Raw genomic sequence first — 17134 nt, forward strand, 5'->3', positions numbered from 1 at the left:
ACTTTCTGAGTGACATCTAACTAGAACTAAGGCAGACTTTAACCAAACAGTTGCACTGGCAACTAATTTCATAATGAGCAATGGTACATCTATTACGTAATAGTGTAATACATATGATTGTTGCCAGATCCATTTCTCTACCATCCTAATCTTTGTTCTTTCATTTTCAGAATCACATAGTTAAGGATATGTAGGCATAATTAGTAAAATATCATTGCTGTTCTACAATATACACATATATATATACCTTTATAACAACCAGGTTACATATCCAAGGTCATACTATCTAACTTCTCATAATTTATACAAATATACATCATGATCAATAGAGGGTTCTCCAAAACAATTTTCAAAATAAGAGAAGGCACAACATTACACAACAGAATAAGAAAAAGCAAATCCGGCCTAGGGATCTATCTGCTTGCATTGCCTGCCTTCTAGCACGTTGAGTACTGAACCCTGCTAGATTGTATGAGTTCGGGTATGCAAATAAAGTAGAGTGGGCATTACCAAAAATCCTCTCGTATATGATCTCTCCAAGCATACCAGTTGTCGGGCTAGTTGGATTGATCATATTTGTCATAGTCACTCCACCAACACCCGACATAGATAGAGGCATTGGCACATGTTGATAGGTGCGAAGACTAGGTTGCTGAGATGGAACGGTCTGAGGACTACACCTAGGACTCGAAGGCCTTCGTGGGATCGTGATGCCAGGATTCAGAGGCTTTTCTTCTGATACAGGTTTTGCAGTCTCACCACGACCGTATAGCGGGACTATACTTTTTTGAGAGATTTCACTTTTGCAAACAGGGCATTGGGCATTTTTCTTCTCCAAGTATTCGGGTAAAGTTCTTTGGTGGTGGAGCCATTTGTAAATGCAGGGCCAGCAGTAGAGGTGTCCACATAGTGTCACGACAGGGTCATAGACCATGTCTAAACAGATATTACAGTCGAAACCGCCTGAAGGATCATTTTCAGATTCATCAATGGATTCATTTGATGATTTCCACTTGTTTTGGGCAACCTCATTTTGTTTGGTTATATTGTTCCGCGACACGGAATCTTGAAGATATTGCTCCATGGTCATCTGGATGGTGTATGTAATTGCTATTGTATGAAACATAAAACAAAAAAAGATTAGGACTTGTTATAAACAAAAGTTCACTATTGTTTGACAAAAAGAGTAATTATTGTACTACAACTTATTAGATAAGGTTATCCTATTTCTTTAATAAACTTTTTGGCATTGATATTTATAAGTCAGGATAAGATAACCACCTCACCTACTTAGTATAATATTGAACTTTGATAGGCAAGCACAAATTCAAAATCTTTTTAACTTGCAAGTAGCATCTAATATATTAAAGATAAACCCTAAAACTTTGGTGGGTATGTTTCTCAAAACTTTTTCTTAGGCTAAGTTGTAGTGTATTGTTAGAAACTTATTTTCACATAAGCTACTAAGGGTACGTTTAGTACAAGAAAACTCCCTTGTTTTCCATTTTCATTTTCCAAGAAAACATGAAAAACAGGAAACGCGTTCAAATTGTAATTTTTTAGAAAAGTTTTCCTAGAAAATGAAAATTCCCTTTTCCAACTTTTGCACTAAAATTAGAAAACTGTTTTTTTCAGTTTTTGTTTTCACTTTTCTATTTTCTAAACCTAAAATTAGAAAACAAGTGAATTTGAACATGTTTTCTAGTTTTTTAAAATGGAAAAATGAAAACTACATCTTTCATTTTGAACGCGTTTTCAAAATTTTCAAGGGTTTTTTAGAAATGGAAAACTTAAAAACATTTTGTCCAACTAAACGCGCCCTAAAAATTTTTTCAAGTTTCTAAAATGCTTAATCTAAAGATCTCTATAACAAACACACTCATTGTCTCTAAAATCCTGTTCTGCATTTCTATTGGTAAGACTATCCTGATCCTGAATTGTCTATACGTGTTTGGGAAACTAGCTGGTGGCTGGAGCTTATAAATGTATAATGGCATCAAAAATCAACAAATAAAACTCAAAATGTGAAATACAATTTATAGGTAGTATATCAGTACTTTCATATTCCACAAAACTCCAACCACCAAACAAAAGCTACTTCAAGTGTAACTTAATGTTTGGCAGCTTTTTTCTTTTCTTTTTCTATAAGCACAAAAAATGTTCTGTGAGCCAAATGAAGCTTACAAACTTGACTTATAACTTATAAGCTCGTGCTTTCATAAGCTCCCGTGCCAAACACACCCTTATTTTATTTCTTAACGAACAAACAAAGAAAAAACATATAAATACAACAACAAGTCCCAATACTAGAGAGGGGTATGGGGGAGGTGGTCTTACCTCTACCAGTCTACTTCCATAAAGACATTCGGCCATATAAAACATATATATATATATATATATATAAAGGAGGTCTAAGGCTCTACTTTTTCTGTTTCTTCCTGTGTATCAACTCACCGAGCATCATGTAAACAGTCGTACCCCTATCTAAAATCGTACAATTCGTTTAATAATGTACAATATTTTAACCAGCAAATGTTACCATAAAAAACTGGGTTTAAATGATTTTGCCAAAAAAGATCAAAACTTGATGATAATCACAAAAACCCTTTTCCCCAAATATTCTGAAAACCAATGAAATTTACCGGGCAAGATTAGGAAAATTCAATGAACGGAATTTGTTATCAAGCACATACATAGTTAAGATTTCGATTTCATATCTATGTGTTTTATTTTTTCTTGAAGGGCTGATATAATTATCCCTATATAACAGATGTAGCATTAAAAAAATTAAGGATTAAGATATGTATGTACAATATAGATAGATAGAGTAAAACATATATACCTGGAATTTAATTACAGAGATTCTTTAATGTTGAGAAGATGGAAATGATAGGATTGAATGATAAGGAAGGAGAATAATAAAGAATGCGTGTATACGGGAAGAAAAAAGAGATTCGGTGAAAACCATTGCTTTCGACGCATATACATATAATACATATTTATAGAAACAATATGTACCATTTGAGTAAATTACACTCCCTCACGTTTCCTCATACGATTTATCTTTTACTTTATCTATATTTAACTTTATCGAGTATTTTAATTTTGATTTTGGTTATAAAACGTAGTGATCACAAGTTCACAACATATAACAAGTGTTATACGTCTCAAATTCGAACTTGTATATTTATGGATAAAGTTTAATAAAGCAAAGTTTTGATAAAGTAACATCTAGAGAATGGTTAATATCTATATGCTAGAGTGACAAACAAACTTTTATTAACAAAGTTTACAAACACCTCCATAACCGTCAATAGAGTTATTTTTCTATTCTCTTTATTCACTCTCTCTCCTTCTTTCATCGGTCCACATATTAGTAAAGATTTGTTTGTCAATTAAGCATTTCTCTTAAAAATAACTGACTCTCTTCCTTAAACTTTTAAGAACTTAGTATGTTAATTTACACCCCATCTTAATCTTTACAAAAGTTCCAAGCTTTATTAGAATTTTCTTTGTTAGTTATATATATATATATATATATATATTTTTTTTTGTTATTGTCAAAAATTAACATACAAATGAAAGTTTCGATTAAGTACTTGATTTGAATAACATTGTCACAACACCTCAAACGTTGTCTATTTTTATCGCTGCAATGCGCAAACATCCATCAAGTTTGAAAGTTATTTAGGTAGATCTCACTAACATCACATAAATGTTGGGCCCAAATTAACCAATAAAATAAAAAAGAAAAATCTAACTAAAATCACATTTTTAAAAACCATCATATGGCACTGATCTATTGGTTTATCTATACACGTGTTACTATTCGAATTTTGGAATATCAAAATTTTTTTTGTGTATGTTCTCTTCTATAAGTTCATTTTATACCAGCATCACTATTTAGATTTTGTCATATTGGATCCAATTTGGGTTTTTACTTTCGGGTTTTTTTTTGGGTTCTCAACTAATATATTGAAAACTTGCCACCACATGGTTCTATTGGTCCACCTACACGACTACACCCCGTGTTACTACTCAGATTTTAGCATATTGAATCCCGTTCGTTTTTTTTTTCTTTCGATTTTTCTTGGTTTGTTGCACAACTTTTTTGCTTTTGTGTTCACTTCTATTAGTTTATTTTATATCCCGCATCACTATCTAGATTTTGCCATATCGGATCCCGTTTGGGGTTTTCACTTTTGGTTTTGTTTGGTTTTTCATATTTTTTTTCTTTTGTGTTCTCAACTAATATATTGTAAATTTTTACTAAACATATTTTTTTCCTTTCGTGTTTTTTTTTTTTTCACAAATTAAATGTATGTATTTGATATTGTAAAATTTTTTATGTGGTTTTCTTAGTTTCTTCACACAACATTAATTTATTTTCTTTTAATTATTTCTTGAATTTTGTTAAACCTTTTTTCTTTTGGATTTTTAAGTATCACAAGTAAACTATCATAACGAAACTTTTAAAACGACAATTGAAGCCCGTAAAACGGGGCCAAAACTCACTTTTATAAAAAAAAAATTATGAGATACAACTTAGTGAGAGATTATCTCACTTTTATAAATAAAAAAAAAAAATTATGATGATTTTTCTTTTAGTATAATAGGAAATGTATCATTGTGAAGCTAGTTATGCATTATTTATTTGTTGGTAAAAAAAAATGATTTAAAGTTCAATGGACAAATTATAAGTTTTACAAAATAAGGAAAATGTTAATCACAACTTTAAAGTTATTATCTTGTATGAAAAACTTGTACTTTACGTATCAAAAGCTAACTTTTAAATTTATTATAAAAATATCAACCGGACATTCACTGCGATTGTAAATTAGCAAAATAAATTTTACTTTCTTAATTTAATTTATTTATTTTAACATGATTCGTGTGTAATATATGAAACCAAAATATCTAAATCTAGAATTATCCATATAAAGAAAATAAATTAGCCAACTATTCTTTGTCATACATGCAATAAACATTGGCTAAGCCGTTAGGAGACGTGTGTGAACTAAAAGATTATACTTTGAAAACCATTTTGTTCCCACTGTCACTCGACATACAAAATCAATCAATAATACATATATAACATTATATAAAGTAGATGTATTGATTTTTATGAGACTTATAAGTTAAAACTAGAAAATCTGATATATCAACCTTATTAAACAATCTACAATATTAGATACTTTTGTTTTTATAAAGATAAATAATTAGAATTACAAGTACACAAAAGAAAGTACGAGTATTAAGAAGATGGAATGACATGGACAAGAATGCTAGATAGAATCAATGTCACTTTCAGTGCACCGATGGATACAAATATCCACATTCCAATTTCCAAATAACACAAGAGAAAATGCTTTATGTGAACGAAAAGCTTTTAAGCTTTATAAGTTTGATCATGTTTTAATAGTTTCACAAAGCAATCAACAAAATCTCAACATAATGCTTGTGATCTTAAGGCTTGGGATTTTGGATTAAAGTCGCAACCTTCATGTTTTGATTTTGCGTATGACCGTATTGCTAATTTTTTTCTTTAAAAACGGTTTTGATATATTGACAGTCTTTTACGAGTATTTCTTTTTTATTCAATTTTCAATGGAGTTTAATTGTCAAATATGATAATAGTAACTTACAAAATAAATTTATAGTTTGTTTTTTAGACGAACTAATTATAGTCAACTTAAACGTGCATCATGAAATACTTATTAACCAACGGAGTTGACTTCCCTTTTTTTATTTTATTTAAAACACCATGTATGGTTCAAATGTTTGTTTAATACGTTGATAGCCATTAGTCAAATGATGTTTAGACACATTCAATGGTTTGTTACTATGAGTTGTTTTAATAAAGTAATATTTCATGAATTACTCGCATCATCCATAACCAACTGAGGGGATGGCATTGGTTGGAAGATCGATGCGTGGTGGGTGCGGCACCACGTTGGAATGCCGCCGCCAACCATCTACCACGAGTGGCGGCGTCAAATTGAGTGGTCACACTACGCACTTCATAATCCACTTTCTACCAATCATCATCATGTGATTTAACTTTTTTTTGTTTTTAAGTTAATTTTTTTTAAATTGTAGTGAGTGGTGAAGTGACAACAAAATTTAAATGAGTGGTGAGTAAGTGATGAAATTAAGGTGGCATAATGTGATTGGTTAGAAGTGAATGGTGAAAAAGGAAGTGAAAGGTGAAATGCCATCCCTCCGAGCTCAAATACTGTATTTAACTATCTTACCCAATTCCTTTACAACTACATTTCAGTCGCAACTACCTCCAACACGATGATGACAACTCCCTCCCGGTCAAATAAACAGGCTTCATAAAGCTTGATGAGCCAAGTCGTGAAAGTAAAATAAAGCTGCTTATCCATAACGGTACAGGTGTATATACCCGTTTACTCTTTCTCACACATCTTGGAAGGTGTTTTATATAATCATCCTGTTTCAAAAAAAAAAAAAAAAAAAAAAAAGTTGAAATGATGACGCAAACTCTTGTTAACTGTCTTCACATTCCAAGAACGAGCGACAAACAAAAGGCGAATGGGCATTCTGCATTTGGTACGACATCCCATTATTTCCTGACACATATTGAAGCAATATCTTTTTAACTCCAATCCAGAACTTAAACCCAATTTCATCACCATCCGGCCTCCACAAAAACTATATAGCAGATAAAGTGATCACTATAAAAAGATGACGGTCTTCCCTACTAAGACCCAAAATACCGATATAAATAACTATAACAATTCTTGTGTATTGGTGATATGCATACATGTCAATGAACCTTCAATAACTGTACACTTAATTCCCAAGTAAGATACAAAAGAAAATGTGGAAACATGGAACAAGGAAAGCTGATGAGGTGTGAAAAGCTGCGCTTACCATAACGTCTATATGAACTTTTCGATACAAGCAGTTAGAGTCGTTTTTGGAACTGCACCAATAATTGCATCTTTTTTCTCCCCATTGAGAAAGATCATGATTGTGGGAATGCTGCGAATTCCATATTGAGTTGCAATGGCTGGGCTGTCATCTGTGTTCAATTTGTAGCATTTGAGTCTTCCAACATATTGCTTTGACAATTCACCAATGATAGGAAGAAGCATACGGCATGGACCGCACCATGGAGCCCAGAACTCGACCATCACAGGCCCGTCGGCCTTGAGCACCAAAGAGTCCCATGTTTCACTGGTAACTGATGGAACTGCATTTTCAAAAGCGAACATAGGTGAATATTGAGGAAGATGTTAGCTAAGAGTTGATTACCAAACTGGCACACATACAATTGTACTATTGTCAGATAGTGCTTTGAGAAACAACAATGCCCTTAACCAATTTAACTACAATCTTAAAGCTATAGTACTTATAAGCATAAGCATTGCTTGACTATAACATTAATTTGAAAAACAAATTGATGCTTTTAGCTCAAGTCTATTCACAGAAGATTCATCACAGTCAATTGGCATGCATTCAATGAAGTTGGATCTTCTAAGTTCTATCAAGCCTATTTAATTCATTCTCCATTATCGTTGAAGAAAACTGAATGTATACTACCTTTTATGACCCAAGATAGAAAAACAAAACTGGAAAGCACATTTCAGTGAATAAAATATTGTACTAAGAATATAAGCATCTAGATACACACATATACCTAAAAAATTATCTAAGAAAGTAGTAATTTTCTACTACGTATATGTCAATTGTCCAGGAGTAGAGCTGAAAAGAATGCCATCTATTTCAGCCAACTTGAACTGATCAAAAGTCCAAAACTAAAATTGATTACAAAAATCATGTTTAACTATTGCTTAAGGCCGTAAGGGTGCCAACCTTCCAGTTGGATGATCGGTAACTTTTTCTCATGTCCTAAGCATCTAATTTAGAGCAACAAAATCAAACCCTGCAACCTATATAGTCTGACCAAAAGATTCAAAATCTACATACATGTAAAAACAACAAATCACAACATCTTAAACTCCTGATTTGTTGTCACAATTAGATAGCGAACTGCATAACTTTGAGAGAATACTGAATATGATACACCTATATTAATTTTTTTTTGCAAGGTTATACAAAACCAGTGGACACGGAGGGATTTACAGTTGTATACTTGCCCAAAAGGCGGAAAAACTTAATGAAAGTGATGAAGATAATCATGGTTAAGCCTATCAATGCACTTAATAAAAGAAACACACTTTCCAGTTTCCGCATAAGGGAAAGGAGATAGGCATGAGAATGATTAACGGTATGATGTAGCTACATTCAAAGACAACAATTCTTTGACATCCAAGAAGTTGATTTTTTAGTGTGCATTGTGCAATTATATATATACCACACCCTGTTTTAAGAATTAACACTATCAATCAAAGTTTGACACGTCATAAATAATTTTAACAAACACCCTCTGCTGTACTTATTCCCGCTGTCGGCATCAACCGGACATTGCAAAAAAGAAAGAAAAAAAATTAAGCATCAGTACTGATTGCCGCTAGATATCATGCCTGTACTTAGTATTACCAATCAATTCAGCTCATCCATCTAACTTTAACAAGCATTGGTCACGGAGAAACATAAACACTTGTATGAATATATACTACACAAAAGATCCAAGACCTACAAGAAGAAAAAGACCAACCTAACAAAGAAAAATATCTCTCCACAAGATCACTCTCCTAGTGTACCAGATGCAGAATACAACTTCTACCAATTATATATAATTCCCACAAGATAGATGATTTATCATCGTTATGTCGTCACCCAACGTACTTAATGTATACTAACATATGGGGCGTTTAAATTTGCGGTTGTAATACAGGTTTAGCGTTTGTAAACGGCATTTTCAAAAAGAAGGTCTTAACTTGGTCCTTCAAAATCCAATATCCTCCCAATTAAAGTTACAAACTTAAAAAAATAATCACTTGTTTCAAATAGTATGCCAAACACCATTTTCTTATTTACTTGCGATTTGCAAAGCCGTAATCAGATAATCTCCCTCAAACATTCCCTTACGAATCCTAAAATTCGTACATTTCCGAGACTAAGCTTAAAAATATACACAAAACCTCATGTCAAAATAATTATAAATCCTTCAAAAATGAATTCTTTATCATAAATTGGACATTGCGGTCAATCAATAATATTCTTTTTGTGCAAAGTAATATATACACAACTTCATTTAGTCACATTGGCTTATCTTAATTGTGTGTGTTTGTGTGTGTGTGTGTGTGTATATATATTATATTGAGCAAGATAAGAAGATAAAAGGAAGGAAAGAAGCAGACCATCAACAGTGGTATCTGAGGAAGCTTCGCAGACAATGTTGTTGGATGCTAATTTGCGTGAAAACTGATTATTATTATTATTATTGACTGAAATAAAATTCTTGTGGTGACGGATCTTTAAACCGGAGGAGAAACTGGAACTGAGAAGAAAGGGACGAGGATTGAACTTGGATGAACCACCCAGTGATGATTGCTGTCGTGCGATGATGATTGGCCGGCCCGATTGAATGTTGGTTGAAGAAGATGAGATAACGCTCGCCATTCAATTCAACTGAAGATAGATAGACAATAAAGATTTTTCTTTTCTATTTTTCTTATTTTTTTCCTTTCGTTTTTGGTGGAGAGAAAGAAGGCGAGTGAAGATTGGAGTGAGATCAAACTTTACCACAATTTGGTCTACTATTATACTCCTTTTTTTTTTCTTTTTTAAAGTTGGAAGAACTTTCAGATTAAAATCAAAGTTAAAATATAAATTTTATTAACTTTTCACCTATAAAGTTTGTATAATTTTAGATAATTCTTATCTTTTTTTTAAGCTATACTTCTCTAACTTTGCATTTCTTATTAGGGACCGGATCTTAGCAATACACCCCAAACATACTTTACATTGTTGTACAGTATAACTTTGTAAAGCACGTTTGGTGGTGCATTGCCAAAATCTAGTGGTGTATGCGAATCCAAGATCAATATAGTCAAAACATACTAAACATTTTATTGAAAAAAACTAACTCAAAACTTCAATATTCGGTGTATATAATCTCTACTCACTTAAACACGGTATATATAAAACTAACCAAAAATCACTAAGCCCACAAATTCCACTTCCCATATTCTATGAATCCTATAAAATCACTTCCATATATATGTTTTAAATTGCATAGTTAGTTGATATTAATATTGAACATTGAAACGACAACATGTTCGGTTTCGTTAGTATCCCCATTATATACTTGAACGAAACCGATCAACAAGGAATTAATATCAATGGATTACTTTCGTTCGATGTAACAAAAACAAGAAATTTATTCCACCACCAATATAAAGTACACCGACCAATTTGAGCACCAACTCGAGTTTTCGTACAGAATTAGAGACACCAACCTCAAAGAATTAATTTTATTTATTTATTTTTTTTTTTAAGGTGAATTTCACTTGAGAATTTTGTGTCGCGATACGACAGCGATAGGTCTAACATACGTTGTATTAACCGGGTCCGCGTTAGAAAGCTCCCTCTAAGTAGAAATATCTATTTTAAATACCCGATGGAGGAAAACCCTCTACTAATCCACCCGAAGGCACGGCGATCAATAGGGGTAAACCCTGTCTCCTCATACTTGAACCTGGTTATACCCAAGCCAAGCCTTCATAGAATGCCTTCCTATGTACTTACCAAGTCTTGAAACCAAGACCTCCTGCTTATAAGGCAGATGTTCAATCACTTAACCTAACTACTAAGTACCTCAAAAAATTAATCAACCAACCACAATCGAATTCAAAAGGAGCAGCAAGATTTAATTCAACAATTTGGATACCAAGACACAATCACAATCTCCAAAGCAAGAATTAATTTGTATACAAAATTGATTCAGGTGACTACACAAAATTAATTCCAGCAATGACTAAGAGAAAAAGTCCACAAGATTCGATTCGACTCGACCGACTACTTTGGTCACCAATATAACTAGACCGACCGAAGACTACACTCTAACAACCGGACACAAATTAACAAAGCTATGATACCAATTAAAGACACAATCGTAGATCACAAAAAACAAAATATATAGTCAAAAAACGTGAAAACTTTTAGTGAAGAAAATTAACTCAAAACTCCAATATTCGGTGTAAATAATCCCTACTTAACTAAGCACGGTATATATATATATAGAGTTTATAAGGTTGTGAATCTTGGGTCCTTACAAATCAGCGGAGTTCACATGGTCTATTATTTTGATGTAATTTTATATTGTTAGAGTGGAAAAAAAACATTTGATAAACATCAGTTAAAAAAAGATTACTGAAGCTAAAAATAAAATGTAAGTATGTTGATTTTTACTTAAACATTCAAAAGGGAAAATGTATTGGGGTAAAGTTTTTATTAAAACCTTGAAGTTCCAATAAACTTATAAAAGTTTCCAGCAAAACATACCGAAAGAAGATAAGGCTATGAATGGAACGGAAGTGACGGTATGGAAACAAAAAAAAAACAGTAGTAGACAAGGTTTTTTATAATACGATTGTTCGAGAATGATGATATTTTTTGACTCAGTTATACACGTCCTAACCAGTATTTTGGTGATTGTATTAGAACATGAAAATATAACCTTTGCCATATAATATGGCATGTAACGGGGTTGATACTGTAACCTAAAATGAGGGAAATATGTGGAAATTTATTGCATCTTGGCAATCATTGGGAAATGTTGGGTATTAACAATAAAGGGACACGAAAAATGGACAGAAGGTATAACAAGAACATGAGTTATCATACTACGTTTGTGAACGAAAAACAAAAGAGAAAATTAAATAAATAGCGCTGAAAGAAGATTAACTTAACAAAAATAACAAGAATAAAAGGGTACCACATAATGCGGTGGCGATGGTGGTGACCTATTTGGTGGTGATGACGCGCCTATTGGTGATGGTGGTGACATTGAGTATTGTAGATTGATTTAAATGTAATTGTTATAAAAGTTGTATTAGATATACTTTATACGATAAATGTTTAAGGTGTAAATTAGTTCATCAAAAACGATTAGATAATCTTATATAATTCTTTACAAAAGCAATTTTATTAAGGTTATAATAATCATTTTAAATGATTTTTTTTTTCTGATTATTTCCAAAGATGAGGGGACTTAGATATTTTATACGATATAGAAGTATATATAAGGTGTAAATTAGTTCATTAATGGTAATTGAGCAAATTCTTATTTTTTTTTTTTTTTCAAAATGAGGTTCATTAAGAGCAATTGAGTAATTTCTTGCAGTTTTTTTTTTTCAAAATGAGGTTTATGAAGGGTAAAATGAACATTTTTTTTTAATAGCGAGTTAGTAGTTATCATTCGAAACGTCACACTGACATCTAATTGGGCAGTATGCAGTGCACGGTCCACGTATGCCTGGGATGAAACCTAAGACTCTCGAAAAACCCTTCTAATAATCCACTCCTACATTTGTAGGAAGTAGGATTCGAACCCTAATGAATTTCTCCAATGTCAAAGACCTTACTAATATGTCACCAACCCATGAACAATAAAATGAACGTTTCACATGTCATTTTTTCTCTAACTATTTTTAAAAATATGGAAGTGTGGAATTTTTATATAATAGTATATAGGTCACTTCTATTAATTGAGTTTTTCTCATATTTTTTCTATTTTTCACTGTTTTTTATTTACAATTTGAATTAAAACTTATCGTCGTTTTAATCTACAAAACCTTTTCGATTATAGCGCCCTTCATTTGAATCTTTGTATCAAAACCCGTTTTTTTTTCTTGTCTTTTTTTATGTATGTCTCTCTCTCGTTCAAGCTTTCCCGTGAGAAAACATTTTCTTTAATTTATTGCGATCATGTAAAATATTTATATTACCACTATTTAATGATAACATAATTAGATTCCTGGGCAGTATCAGGACGTGGTAGGAGGGGCCAATGCCACTTGAAAATATAAATTTTTTCAGATATTGTTAAATTTTCTTATGGAATTTTAAAATTTGCCTCTTTTGAAAAAAAAAATTATAAATATTTTTGTTTATGCCTCCTCTTATATTTCTTTGTGGTACCCTCCGAATTCGATTACCGAAATATACATAAGATGACAAATATTATTTGAAAAATATTATAACAGTATCCATATTATAAGATTAAACAAATAACACTTTTATTAGAAACTCGTCAAGTAATTAATTTCGTCGTCTACTAGTTTTCATATTCATATTATGTTAATAAAAAATCACAATTTTGACAAGGAAAAAATAAAAACTAGTTAATACAAACTTAGAGTACATCAACATCATCAGCAACCAAAGGAAGCGAGGTTGGTTGTTGTCACCCACCAGCCGCATGACATGGCCAGAAACTTTAAAAAACGATCTATCTCACATTCTCACGCGGCCATATATTTAGTATCTTATTTGTAAGTTACAATCAAGTTAGATATATAAATGTTGTATTTTTAAGACAACTCGAAACATATATAAACATTAATGATTTCTTTTTAAGGATTTTTAATATATTGTTGTCAATATATATGATTATTACTCCGTGGTTATGTCATGTGTGATCAATGTCTTAAAACGTTAAAAGTTTAATTACCACTGGTCCCTCAGAGAGGGATTCCCGACCTCCCTCTATATATATATAAGTTGAGAGAACATAACCTTACGATTTACGAAATTATAACTCTCTAGAGTAGTCTAGACGCTTTTGTTGGAATGCATAGTTTTTTTGTGTTGTATCTTATATTACTATCATTTAACTCCATCACAATTAATGCTTGCTTCTTTACTACAGAATGGAAGCTCTATATTACCAACGGCACTCCTGATGATATTGTGATTCATGTTAGATCAAAAGACGATGATCTCGGAAACCATACCGTGACTTCAAGTGGTGATTACTACTATTGGTCATTCTGTGATAGAATTGATCGCGGGACAAAATTCGACGGTGAGTTTTGGTGGGGTCAAAATTATCAGAGCTTGGAAGTTTTTGGTACATTGGCTCGAGACCGATGTTATAGGTTTCGAGGTGTTGAACCTTGTTATTGGTTGGTCCAACCCGACGGATTTTACATTTCCGCATTGAATATATCTTTTCCTGATCCTTTATGGACGTTTGTTACACCTTGGGGTGAACATGAAGTTTCAATACATAATCAAATCAATAAATAGATACAGTATTATATATGTATTTCAATTTGTTATAGATTTTTCTTATCATTGCTTACTAGATTTTAGGTCCGTGTATACAACGTTATTAATATTGGATGTTAATTTATTATGGTTTTAATTTTAATATAGTATTTTGAGAGTAAAAACTTGATCTATATATCAATACTTAGAATTTATATTGAAATATTTTTTAAAAATATGTTCATCAGAGTGGTTTAGTTTAGCGATTTTTGAATATTACAAAATATAATTTGTTTATCAAAATTTTAAATTGTGACATAGTTAGCGATATATGAACATGAAAAAATGATAATAAGTCACTATCATTTTATTATATGATAGAAGATATTATTGGATATATATTGGTTAATATTCTATTGGATATATCTTAATTATTATTCTATTAGATATACATCGGTTATTATTCTATTGGATAAATATTTGTTATAATTCTATCGGATATATATTAACTATTATTATTTATTTATTTATTGTATTAAAATTATTGGGTCTAAAGTGTAAATTTGTAATGAAAAACAAAAAAGTATAAATTAAAGTCAAAATTGAAAACAATAGTCAACTTTAAGAATTGAGAGTTGTGATTGGTCGATAAGTTATTAGAGCAACTGTTTTTAGTATAATAAAAGATACCTATATTTAAAATTGTAGCGAAAAGACATAAGTAAATTACTTAACGTTCTCTCTTACTTGTGTAAGGGACATGATTCATCGCACTAAAAAATGTGTAATGCCCTTCCGTCCCACCAAATGTGTCATATTTTGAATTTTAAAATTTTTTTTTTTATAAACTTTGATCTTAAATATTTTTTATTTGTGTTATATAATATTTGATGAAATTTATACCAATAAAAAATATATTTAAAACTCAATCAATTCATATAACTTTTATTAGATATTATATAACACAAATCGAAATATTCAAATGTCAAAATTATATTAAAAAAAAAAAACTTTAAAAATTCAAAATATGACACATTTATATTAAATATAATTTAGATTTTTTTCTTACTTATATCATAGGAGGAGTACTCTTCTCTAAATCTATAGTAGCATAGTATATGATTTATGGGAGAAGGAATCAATTAACCCCCAAATTGTTCAAGACAAGATAATACTTACAGGTAATTTAGCAACGAAATCAGTAATGAAAACAAAATCGGTTCATAAGTACCGTCCAGCACGAATATATGAAGTATACTTTTTGAACTAGTTAAAGGCAAGTTTTTAATTTAAATACGGTAAGGTTGGGGAAATAACTATTACGAGTAATTTTCGCTACATATAATCTATAATATAACTAAAATAGCAGGTTAATGATACATTTGGCTTCCATAATTTTCCTCTTTGAGTCTAATACTTTCTTTTTATTAATCATTTATTTTTTTAATATTTATTTAACAAAGATTCGACCTTTAATAAAAAAAATATAATAAAAAAATCTTTATTATTATTATCTATATATATACCAGCTAAAAAAAACCCCATATATTCTCAACTGAAAAAAAAAAACTATAGAAAAAAAACCCTACGTTCGAGATGGTTTTTGTTAATAAATTGGTACGTATTTTTCAAATTATATATTGTACACCATTTGTTTAACTTTTTGTTTTTCTTTTTGATGAGCTTAACTCTAAATCGTTTAGTCTAAAATTGTTGTTTGTGTTTGTAGTAAGTTTAGATATAACTAGCTGCAATAAATTTTTTTAACTAAAGTTGGAAAAAAAAAGGTAAACTAGAATCAATATTTATATGAAGTTAATTTTCATGTATTTTTTCTTTAGCTTTCGTATTGATTAAGTTTTGATATGGTTGCTCAAATCATACCGTTACTGTGTAAATTTTTAAATCGTCTATATTTGATAAAAACCAAAAGAAATTACTGTTTGTTCGCTAGCTTTTCGTTGCATAAGAAAAGTTCTCTTGAATTAGCTTTGTCTAAAAGAATATCAAAAGTTGTCATCAAGAATCAAGTTACTAAGAATACATAGAGAGATTTATGAAGCAGAAATTTACATATCAAGAATTAGTACTCGATCTTCATACACAATGCATTTTTTTTTTAATTATTAATATTTATGTTTATTGATAGCAAGTTCTGTTTCGCCGACATGTACATTATTAATAAATCGTCAAAGTTGTACAACTTTTTTTTTTTATCAAGCAACTGTTTTCTATGGATGTTTATTCGGCATGTATTTAATATACTTGAATTTCAACTTTTTAACTTTGATTAATATATTATGAGACTACACAACCATTAGACGGGCCTGAACACTAATATATTAATAATCTAATACTTTGATAATATGTATCGGGTAAGAGTAACAAAACATTGACTCATAAGGTACCATCTTCTTTCCGTCTACTATATTATTGAACAACCTCCATATTGTGACACTCAAAATGTTAAATTCGTTTTGGACACTCAAAGTGAAAAGTGTGAATACTTTTATAGTTAGTTGTGTCATTCAATTTGTTTGAATATATAGTAGTACCCATCCTTCCTTATAAAAGGTTGAGTAAACAAGTTAATTAATTACTTAAATTAAGTAGGTCTCTTAAGATTATGAAAATTTTCCCTCTAAAATCTAATCTATACTCCCTTAATAAGCAAACTACCCCACCCCTCTTTTAACACCTCTACCTTTAAAATATCTTTTATGCCCTCCTAATTTACACTACCCTGTTTTTTCTCCCGTCACGCTCATTACACGCACATACGTTCATCCGATTTCTGATTTTCTCTCCCTCCCCCCTTCTCTGATTTTCTCCCCCATATAAACACCATCCACCACCGCCCCAAATACCACCATCCACCACCGCCCCAAATACCACCATCCACCGCCGCAATCCACCTTCTATGTACACTATCCCCCCATAAACACCATCCACCACCGCCCCCAAAAACCACTATCAAACCACC

The 17134-nt window shown here is 31.2% G+C and overlaps 2 protein-coding genes across 2 annotated transcripts; both read right to left on the reverse strand.

The window, feature by feature from the left end:
* Window positions 1-218: 218 nt before the first annotated feature.
* LOC122578667 (E3 ubiquitin-protein ligase RMA1H1-like) lies at window positions 219-2968 on the reverse strand. The gene is made up of 2 exons (XM_043750683.1): window positions 2843-2968; window positions 219-1110 (listed from the first exon to the last, which is right to left on the reverse strand). The coding sequence occupies exon 2, from the start codon at window positions 1088-1090 to the stop codon at window positions 350-352; it is 741 nt and encodes a 246-aa protein (XP_043606618.1). The 5' UTR covers window positions 1091-1110; window positions 2843-2968; the 3' UTR covers window positions 219-349.
* Window positions 2969-6728: 3760 nt separating this feature from the next.
* LOC122580070 (thioredoxin 1-like) lies at window positions 6729-9679 on the reverse strand. The gene is made up of 2 exons (XM_043752340.1): window positions 9297-9679; window positions 6729-7222 (listed from the first exon to the last, which is right to left on the reverse strand). Exons 1-2 carry the CDS (start codon window positions 9556-9558, stop codon window positions 6909-6911), a joined length of 576 nt encoding a protein of 191 aa, XP_043608275.1. The 5' UTR covers window positions 9559-9679; the 3' UTR covers window positions 6729-6908.
* Between the last annotated feature and the right edge of the window lie 7455 nt (window positions 9680-17134).

This window comes from Erigeron canadensis, chromosome 8 (assembly GCF_010389155.1).
Source record: "Erigeron canadensis isolate Cc75 chromosome 8, C_canadensis_v1, whole genome shotgun sequence".
In the NCBI taxonomy this organism is placed as follows: Eukaryota; Viridiplantae; Streptophyta; class Magnoliopsida; order Asterales; family Asteraceae; genus Erigeron; species Erigeron canadensis.